General features: G+C 61.1%; 1 protein-coding gene across 1 annotated transcript; it reads right to left on the reverse strand.

Annotated features, from left to right (window-relative positions):
* Window positions 1-2,744: 2,744 nt before the first annotated feature.
* IHH (Indian hedgehog signaling molecule) lies at window positions 2,745-9,127 on the reverse strand. Its single transcript, XM_036858047.1, has 3 exons — window positions 8,585-9,127; window positions 5,898-6,159; window positions 2,745-4,163 (listed from the first exon to the last, which is right to left on the reverse strand). Exons 1-3 carry the CDS (start codon window positions 8,894-8,896, stop codon window positions 3,505-3,507), a joined length of 1,233 nt encoding a protein of 410 aa, XP_036713942.1. The 5' UTR covers window positions 8,897-9,127; the 3' UTR covers window positions 2,745-3,504.
* Window positions 9,128-10,111: the final 984 nt, after the last annotated feature.

The raw sequence follows: 10,111 nt of genomic DNA on the forward strand, positions 1-10,111 counted from the left end.
CACCTGAACTGGCTTCAAGTCCTGGTCATTCTGCTGCCTAAATGTCACCTTCTTTCTGACCCCATGGCCACCTCTTCAGTCCAGGTCACCAACTTCTCTGCCCAGCAAATGAACTCCCTGCTTCCACAGCTGCCTCTCTGGTCTGTGCTCCACAGTGCAGCTGGGTGGGCTTTCTGAAACAATCTAGTCTTTTCCAGACTTCAAACCTCCTGGGTGCTCCCCAAGCCCCCGAGATAAAGTCCAAATTTGGGGAACACAAGGATCTGTGTTGTCTAACTCCGGCCAGCTCTCTACATCAGCTTCGCCATGCCCACCTGCGCCAGATGGCTTTGAGATGCTGACCTGATGCTGGTTCCTCCAAGCCTTTGCATTTACCATGTCTTCAGCCTGGATCTCTTCCTTTACTTAGCTGCCATGCAAACTTCTCCTTGCTCTACCTGCAGCATCCTCGCCTCCAGGAAGTCTTCCTAGTTCCCAGCATCTCCATGGCACTCTCATAGCCCCTGTGAGGACGTCAGCCATAACACTCAACATATGGTGTGGACCTTTGTCTCCCCGTGCTGCTCCCTGCCACCTGGGAGTTCACTGAGTACAGGGACTGCCTCTTTCCCTCATTCTGACACAGTGCCTGGCACAGGGTGTCCAGCAAACGATGACCAAACAATGACCATTGTGGATGCAGCTGCCTTGGCGGCTGAGCTTAGGCCCGAGAGGAAAGGCAGGCATGGGGCCAGTAGCTACCCGGGCCTGGGCAGTATGGTTGACCTTCCTCTGGGCCTCGGCATCGTGCAAAGGATAAGCAAGCTGGGTTCTGGTGGGAGGGATTGAGGCCATCGCACTGCAGAGGCGGAGGATGACTTTCCAGGCTGTCTCTGCTTGTCCAGCTGGCACTGTCACTGCAGTTCTGGGCCACTATTTCCAGAAAAACTGCAGGGCCTCACCTCTACCCCAAGGTTGGTCTTTCGAGGGTCTGAATTCAAAGGGTTTTTCTGAATCTTTGCAGCCATCTCTGTCTGAAGAATAAATGTGTTTCCTGAGGAGATTCTTACAGAACAGAAAGGTCTAGGGACACCAGATGGCTCTGTGTCTGCAGGACAAAGTATGCCCAGGCCCCGTAGGAGAGGCAGGTAGGCCCCCCATATGGGAGAGTCTCGATCTCTCTCCCCCGAACCACCCTCTCCCCCACCATGCAAACTTTCTATAAAAGAACGAATGTGCAAATGAATGGACAAGAGCCTCCTGACCTTGACCTTTTTTTTCTCACTGCAAATGAGTTCATAGATGTTCTGGTCCCTACGAACCTGGTCCATGAGAGTCTGCCACAAGGTGATGAGTAGTACACTCTAGGTGGTCTGACAAAACAGATTTCCGGTCCTGAAATGCTGAGTGTGCCTTCTGGAAAGGACCCAAGTTCACCAAGGGAAAAGCCTTGTGGTAAGAACAGTGGACCTGCGAGCAAGATGCATGGGTTCAAATCCTGCTTCTGTCACTTGCTGCATAATCTTGGGCAAGTTACTTAACCTCCCCATACTTCTGTGTTCTCATCTGGAAAATGGTAAGATTACAGTATATACCACATAGGGTTGTTATGAAAATGAAGTGGGTGCTACATGTAAAGCACTTAGAACAATGCCTGGCAATGGTTAGTCTTCATTAAATGATAGCAGTTGTCATTCTAGTCTGTGGGGGCCTATTCCTCCCAGATGACACAGTCTCCAGGGCAATGAAGTTTTCTCTGGAGTTTTCCTTCATGGAAGGGGGGATGGTAAGGTAAGAGTCTGGGCAGTCATGCCCCCGCTCCCCCCGCCTTCCCACACAGAAATCTCTGTCAGAGGATAGAACCTGGGCAGGGGTGTCCTTTAACAACTGGCTCTCCATGGTCAGGGGAGCTCTAATTTGTAGCATATGCCAATTTCTATGGTGTAAATATGCCCACTATGGCCCATTTCAACTGGCTCACAATATTCCTGAAAATTTAACAACTGTATCAAAGGACCTGGGAGTCTCAGATGGTCTATAATGAGTACAGAAAAACCTGCCATGGGATACAGAAACCAAGAGAAAAGGAAGAAGGGGGTCATCGTGTCTTGGCAATAAACTGGCATCCTTTAGACTAAGCAATGTTTCTCAAAGTGTGGTCCATGGACTATCTGCCGTGTTTGGGGTATTTGTAAAAATAAGTTCCTGGGCCTCAATCTGGATCTATTAAAGCAGAATCCTGAAAGTGGGACCAGGAATCATTTTTAAACAAGCTGCCCAGATGATTCTGAGGTTTGAGAACTGCTAGGTTAGGGACCCCTGACTTACCCAAGAAGTCAGGATGGGCCACAAGGCAGGTGTGAATTCTACAGAATATTTTCATACCACGGTTCATTATCCACTGTGAAAAATCAGAAACTCAGGCCCTGAGAAAGACCAGAATAAGCAGGGAAAGCACCTTAAATCAGGCACAAGGAGATGGTTCTAGATGAGTGAAATGACCATGGACTAGTTACATCATTTCTTTCTCTGGTCTAACTGTTTAGGGCAAACTTTGGAGTCAGCATGGAAAGGCCTTGCCTGGCACAGAGCACAGCTCTCTGTTGAGACTTTGCAGACCTACTGGGTGAGAAAGGGCCCAGAGAGGGGGTGGGAGCTCTGGAGGTTTTGTCCTTGGAGGAAGGTGAGCACAGCCCTGGACAGCCCCACCCATGGCTCCGGGCTATCTGTGTATCGGCCCTACTTGGCATCCTGGACACTAGGGCTCTAACAACTTAAATAATTTTTATTACAAAAGGAAGAAAAGACCAAAACATCCCCAAAATTTTCCCATGGGCTTCCCCCTCGGTGCCAATAAATAAGGTGGGGGAGACTGACCGGAGGAGGGGTGGGGTCATGGTTCAGCAGAAGTGGGAATGCAGAGCCTGGGCAGGGGTGGGAAGGACATCCCGCCCCCTCACCCAGTCCTGGCACTATGATCACATTGGCCGGAACACAGAACTCTACACTGATAGCGACAGTCTCTGGATGTGTCCCGAGGAGCGTGGCCAGAGAGGAAGGTTAAGCCTCAGGATGGCCAGGCTGGCTGCCCCAACCTGCAGCCTTCTGAGTTCTAGGCGGCATTGAGTCCAGCCAGCTCCCTGCTGGCTCCCAGGGAATCTAGCAGCATCAACTGAGGTGCAAGCCCACTTAAGAGGGGCCTAAGATGGATGGAATGAGCCCTCCCCATTGGGGGAGGCAAGTATGAAAAATCATAGTGAGAGCTGGCTGGGTTGGGACCCACTGGTCTCTAGGATAGAAAGAGAGGCCACCCCCCACTGCCAGCTCAGCTTGCAGCTTTGTCACTACACCATGATGGGGGTGGAGGACGCTGGCATTGCCCAAGTCTCAGTGATGTATACCTGTGGTGGAGGAGATGGTAGAAACCAGTGTCCTGCTCAGGTCCCTTCCAGGGCCAGCGCCCTCCTGGCAGGTAGGCCTTTGGACCCATTTGGGCAGTTCTGGGAGGGCAGTAGAGGGATCCTTTCAGCTCCCTGACCCAGCCATGCCCAGCGAGTGGAAGCTGCCCTCTTCCAGCAAGAGACGTCCCAGGCGGTAGAGCAGCTGGGGGTACCAGTGCACACCCTCCCCTGGGGTCCAGCTGCCCCACGCCAAGCTGTGAAACAGTCGCAGGGGCCAGAAGGCCAACTGAGCCAGATGGTGGTCAGCCACGGCCGCGAAGCAAGAGGCCACCACGTCCTCCACCACCAGCGTCCCGTGCCTCGTTAATGGGGCGTAGGCCCCAAGGGCCACATGTGTGGAGACGGCTGCCACTCGGGCAGGCTGCAGGCCTGGGACCCCCGCCACCAGCACATACTGGCCGGGCTGCACTTGGCTGGCAAACGTGGCCCGGAAGTGGGTGGCTGGCTCTGTGTGATTGTTGGCCGTGAAGAGCAGGTGGGCGGGTGTGAGTGCCAGTCGGCGCGGGGGGTCCTGGGTCTCGATGACCTGGAAGGCCCTCAGCCTGTCTGGTTCGCGATCGAGGAAAATGAGTACGTCGCTGAAGGTGGGGTTCCCATCCTCCCCCATGGCCAGCACTCGGTCTCCTGGCCTCACGGCTGACAAGGCCACACGTGCCCCACTCTCCAGGCGCACCTGGGCTCCAGCAGGGAAGCAGCCGCCTGTCTTGGCCGCAGCCGAGTGCTCTGTGGGAAGAAGGGACATGAAGGCATTACTGCTGTGGAGCTTGGATTCCCAGTCACAGCATCCCTCCCCAGTCCAGCCAGAGTTCCTCTTGCTCCCAGGCTGCCCCCCATCGCCATATCCTGTCCCCTGCACCCCACTTTCCATGCAGCTTGGAATCCACCCCAGCCCACAGTGTGACCTTCTGCCCTCCTCCCTAGCCTAATGCTTTGCCAATGAGAGAGCATACTGAGGCTCCAAGACCCAGTGGGTGTGAGGGAAAGGGCCCCCCTGAAGCCCAGGTGAAGCCCCCCCCATCTGCTCCCAATCCTGACAAGGCTGTGAAGTAGTCAGAGAGGCCAGAGGTCAGCTGAGCCAAGCAGTGGTCAGCTGTGACTTGACACCCAAAAGCTGCAGCTTCGTCGAGAAAGCAAGTTGCTTAGCACCTCTGGCATCTGGATGTCCCATTATTTCTCACCCATTGCTCAGATGCTCCCCAAAATTGCCCTCTCAGACTGACACCCCAAGTTCTGTGCCAGAACCGGCCCTTGGAGCCTATACTCCAAGGGAGAGGAGGACCAGTCAGCGGCGAGAATACAGACTCCTGGGGAAGCTCAGAGTGAATGGCCAGGCCAGGGTGTGGCTCAGTGGCAAGGGTGAAATCACCATCTTCAGTTCATGTGCTGGGTCCTTGTGCGGGGACGGGACACAATGGCATCAGTGGATGGGATGCAGAATAGTGTTTGGGGGTTAGGAGTTATGAAGGCAAGTGGCCGCCCTAGGAGCTGGCACCTGGCCGACGTTAGCAGGTGAAGGGTTGATGTGACTTGAAGCAGACACAGTTGACAGGGAAGTGCTGAGGGGAAAGGTCAGGGTGGGGTCACCACTGTGAGCCCAGGTGGGATCAGGAATAGTAAAAGCCTGCCTGGTCTCAGTGTGCCAGGTCTGTGAGTGTGACAGCTGCATGGGGCCGGCATGGAGGGCTGAGCCTGCAGCGAGGGGGGAACCACGCTGGCAGTCACACAGGAACCATTTGAAGCATCCATGACTGGGTTCAATGCAGGTGACAGGGACGCTGACAAGATTTGAGGGAGGGGACGAGGCCCCAGTGCCTGCCAATTCTGATCAACAAGGCGGCCAATCTGGGAAAATCCACTTTATTAAGTCCACTCTGTTTATTCTTGCCCTCATGGCTGGCTTTGCCCCCAAATGTCCAGCTTCAGGGCCCTGGAGGAGAGGTTGGGGACGCCTGCGCCCCCTGAGAGGGGCGTACACAGTGCCTTAAAAGGCCTGACCTGCAGCTGGGCTGTGGGTTCTGAACCTCTGGGCTCTTGGCCCCCGCTCAGGCACGCTGGTGTCTGGGCACACTCTGGCCCCTGGTCCCACCCCACCCCCTAGCGTTCTGCACCACACTGGGTGGGGAGGCCGTCTCTGTCAGCCTGGCTTCCTCCATCTGGCCAGCTTGCTCTGTCTTGCACCTCCTGCGGCAGGCTCCGGACTGTGGACCGCCAAGTCAGCACCCAGCGTCGCTGGGACAGGGCCCTGTCTCCCTAGGCTCCTGCCATGACACTATCAGGCACGGGTCGAGCAGGTGGTCAGGAGCAGCAGCGGGGAGCGCCGCGGACGTCTTCTTCCCCGGGGTCCCCGCCTCCATCCCTGGGAGGGCCTCTTCACCTTCTTGGCCCCGGCGGGCCCAGCGCCGCCTGTCCACGCCCTGCGGCCCCGGCCCCGGGCCCAGCCCCCCGGCAGCGGCTCACCGGACTTGACGGAGCAATGCACGTGCGCCTTGGACTCGTAATACACCCAGTCGAAGCCGGCCTCCACTGCCAAGCGCGCCAGCAGTCCGTACTTATTGCGGTCGCGGTCCGACGTGGTGATGTCCACCGCGCGGCCTTCATAATGCAGCGACTCCTCCGAGTGGTGACCATCTTCATCCCAGCCCTCGGTCACCCGCAGCTTCACCCCGGGCCACTGGTTCATCACCGAGATGGCCAGCGAGTTCAGGCGGTCCTTGCAGCGCTGCGAGAGGAAAGGAAGCCGAGTTAGGGGGAGGAGTTGGCCCGCGTGCAGGTTACGGCGCAGCCTCGTCCCTCACTCTCCCACTGCACTCGCTGGAGTCGGGAAACCGGGGAGGGTGCTCTGACCCTCTCTCTTAGGAACAGAGAGTCCTAAAGTGCTCCTTCCCTTCTAGCATCAGCTGCCCCAGGGACCTGGCCCGCGCGGTGGCGCCACAAATCTGGAGGGCGCGTCGATCCGCTCACCCTTGGGGGCTTTTCTCTAAGCTCTCTCTCTCTCCTGCTGGGATTACTGATCCCTCCACAGACAGGGCTCCACCTTTTGAGCGCCGGGTCCCTCGGTCTCACCGCGGTACCAGGGACAGGGACCGCCTGCTGCCTGGAGAATAAAGGTGGTAGCAGAGCTGACTGCCTGCAGCCGGCCTGCTAGGCGTGCAAGGCTCGAGGTGCCCAGTAGGTGTCACCGTAGCCCCAGGGCTGAGGCTCCCGAAGCGGCCAGGGCGCAGCAGGCGCGGCAGGTGCGAAGCGCCTCAGCAGCCTGGGGGTGTGTTGGAGGGGAATCCCAAGCCTGCCTGGATCCCTCGGCGCCACAGAGCATTCCTGCTGGGACCCTCATGATCCAAAACCGGCCCGCACCCGCTCAGGGGAGGCGGCAGCCCGGGAACCAGAAGCTGATGTAAAGGCCAGCGCCTGGCCTGGCCAGATGGAGGACCACGCGGATCGTCTCCGCTGCAAGGGGTGCGCTCCGGGTTGATAAACCCAGGCAACGTTCTCCCTGAGTCGAGAGCCCTCAGCACCTCTGCGCCGCCCCTGTCTGGGAAGGGACCCGAGAAACAGAGCGTGTGATCTCAGGGAGCCGGCTTCATGCTCCGCCTCCCATGGAGTGGGAGTCGAGCCGCGCCCTGGGGGAAGGACGGCAGAGATCATCGTCTGTGCTGGCTCCCTTCGTGCCTGGAGCCCAAGGGACCCCGCAGTTGACTGAGGGGAGGGGTCTGGGGGAGAGGGGCCTTTCCACAGTCCTTCACTTTGAGGTGCCAGGCGCTCCCAAGTGTAGGCAGCCCATGTTTCGAACTACCCCACCCCTCAGAGCCCAGGCCCCACAGACTCTTGGACTCGGTCTCCCAGGAGCCAACAGCGGCTAAAACCCAAGGCCCTGTCGGTCCTCCCAGGATGCATCCCAGGCTGCAATCTAGCTGGGGGCGCTCACTGCCCGGGGAGGGAGCTCCGCGTGTTCCTTGCCGCCAGGCTTCCAGCCACCCACCTATGTCCGCTCCGCGGCCCCTGCTCCCCGCCCCTCTATCCCCCACCACCCCTCCCCTCCTCGGGTCCAGAGCCCGGGCACGCGCTGTCAATGATTGCCCAGCCCGTGGCCCGGATCCTTATCTGCATTCCTCGGCGCCCGGCCCGGCCCGGCCACCAGCCAACCTTCGCCCCGACACCCGCCGGCCAGACCCGGCGCCAGGGCGCATGCTGAGGGCCGTGGTCTAGCTGCCGTTCCCAGAGCACCTAGAAAGCAGGCCGCCTGCCTGCGGTGGAAGCCCCGGGAGACCACTAAGGAAGGGGACGGAGATCTCTTCCCTTGCGAACCCGGCCGCAGGGAAGAAAGTTTGCTCTCCGCCACCCCCACCCCCACCCCTTCCCGAGGCGCTTGGGTTGAGCGCCGGTCCTGTTCCGAGCACGCAGAGACTAAAGTTAGCCCTGCTGTGGGGCTGCCCGGCATCCCAGCCCCTCTCTTTCAATCCATCCCCGCCACCAATTCCAGGGACCCCCCGCCCCCTCCAAGTTCGGTCTCAGAGCCCGGAGGCCTGGCACCTCACCCTTCAACTGCAGCTGCGCCGCTCAGCTCTCGGGATAGACACGTGGGCTTGCCCTTCAAGTTCCCTTCCCCACCTCCACCTCCTGGCTCTAATATTCCCCGCTGTTCCTTAAACCCAGACCCCGCCGGGGCGCTGCTCCAGGAGGGGGCAGCGCTGAGAACCGAGAGCGCACGGGAAGGAAAGGCCAGTGGGGCCCTCCGCGCCCGGAGCTTCTTCGCCTCAGGGGTGCCAAAGCGCCTCGAAATGAAAGGGGCGTAGCCGTGCGGAAGATTAGGCCGGGAGGGACTGGTGCATCCCGGAGGCGCAGGAGGCAGTCGGGTAGAGGTACCTCCAGGTGCCGCGTCTGACCTGAGCTGCCAGCACTCCGGCGCAGAGGGGCCACCGCCAACCGGCTGGGCTGTGGCTCTTGGCAGCGGGGAGCTCTTCTCACAGCCTCCGGCGGGCTCGGGGAATACTAACACTCCGCCGGGACCCCGGCCGGCCCATCTCGGCGAGAGGGGCAGGTGCCAGGGGGCGTGCCAGCCAGTCAAGGAAAGGTGCCAGGGGGCGGGTAGGGCCGGGCAGGTGGCGGTGCTTCGGCGGCGGCGCCCAGCGAGGGCGGTTCGCGCTCACCTGGGTCATGAGGCGGTCGGCGCCTGTGTTCTCCTCGTCCTTGAAGATGATGTCGGGATTGTAGTTGGGGGTGAGCTCCTTGAAGCGCTCCGAGCTGCGCGCGATCTTGCCTTCGTAACGCCCGCTGGCGCCCAGGGTCTTCTCGGGCACGTTGGGGCTGAACTGCTTATACGCGAGCGGCACGAGCTTGCGCGGCGGCCGACGGCGGCTGCCCACCACCCGGCCCGGCCCGCAGCCCCGCGCCGCCGGCACCAGCAGCAGCAGCAGGAGCAGGCAGAACCGCAGTCGGGGCCGGAGCCGGGCGGGAGACATGGCCGGGGAGCCCGGGAGACCGGCGGGAGAGGACGCCTGGTGGGCTGACGGGTGGGCGAGTCGACGGGAGCGCTGCGGGGGCTCAGGCGTCCGGGTGGCTCCGGGGGGCTCCAGGTGGGGGCGCCATGGGCTGCGCGGCGCGGCGCAGGGCCGGCGGGACTCAGGTGCGGGGCGGGGGCCCGGGGCCCTGGCTGGTGGCGGCGCTCTGTCCCCCTCGGCGCCTCGACTCTGAGCTGCCCGGCTCGCCGGCCGCCAATAAATAGGCCGGCCCGTTTGTTTTGGCAACGCGGCGACGGCGGGGGGCGGCGGGCGGCGGGGCTGCGGGCCGCCGGTCTGGGCTGGGCTGGCCGGGCCGGCGGGCTGGCGGGCCCCGCGGTTAGCACCCCGGCCCGGCGGTCAGGCGGCTGGGGCGGAGCGGGAGCTGCTGCCGTCTGCGGCGCAGCCCGGGGCCGAGTGAGAGGGGAAATGGAAGAGATCCGGGCTCGGGCCCCGCGCAGACCGCACCCTACCCATGTCCCTGCCTCCTGTGCGCTCGACAGCAAACCTGCGGCAAGGGCAGCACAGCCTCCTCCCCCTCGGGCGGGCAGCCGCGGCACTAGCCAGCCCTCGTCCCGCTCGCTCCTCCGCCGCGCGTCCGCCCGCCCGCTGCCCTTGGCGCCCCCTGCACTGCCTGAGTCTGCCCTCCCCGCCCGGACGCGCCCCACCCCGCCTTGGCCTCGCCTCTGGGCTCCCCGCGGCTCCGGGGTGCCCCGCCAGGAGCTGCCACCCCCACAGAGACCGCAACCCACGGCGCGGCCGGACGCGAGGGGCGGGGGGCAGTGGCCGGACCGCATAGCCGCCTACGGTGTCCTTTGCGGGGAAGTAAACCCAAAAGGCAGGAGGCCGCTCATAACCTGGTGCCCCACCCTGGCCCAGGAGGCGCGCCTTCTCAGCTTGCTGGAGCTGAAATTCTGTATCAACCCGGTGCACATCCCACGGCCGTCCGGTCTGAAGCTGGGAGTGGGGCATTGAGCCTCATGAAGAGTAAAGGGGCGGGGGGGTTGAGTTGGGAACACTGTTAGAAGAAGCAAGATGAAGTTGCGAAGGAATAGGCCAAGGTGTAGAGAAGAGAGGCTAAATGGTGACATCAACAGAATACGGGAGAACCCCGACTGGCCACGTTGAAGACGGGCTGGCACAGATCGCAGGGGCCGGGGCTTGCTGAGAATGCAAAAA

Source organism: Balaenoptera musculus, chromosome 7 (assembly GCF_009873245.2).
Source record: "Balaenoptera musculus isolate JJ_BM4_2016_0621 chromosome 7, mBalMus1.pri.v3, whole genome shotgun sequence".
Classification (NCBI taxonomy): Eukaryota; Metazoa; Chordata; class Mammalia; order Artiodactyla; family Balaenopteridae; genus Balaenoptera; species Balaenoptera musculus.

Excerpts from the sequence above, each read along its gene's own strand:
- IHH (XM_036858047.1), bottom strand. The coding sequence starts at position 8,896 with ATGTCTCCCGCCCGGCTCCGGCCCCGACTGCGGTTCTGCCTGCTCCTG. Across the intron at positions 6,160-8,584 it reads CCGACCGCCTCATGACCCAG|CGCTGCAAGGACCGCCTGAA; the intron begins GTGAGCGCGAAC and ends TTCCTCTCGCAG. Across the intron at positions 4,164-5,897 it reads GCATTGCTCCGTCAAGTCCG|AGCACTCGGCTGCGGCCAAG; the intron begins GTGAGCCGCTGC and ends TTCTTCCCACAG.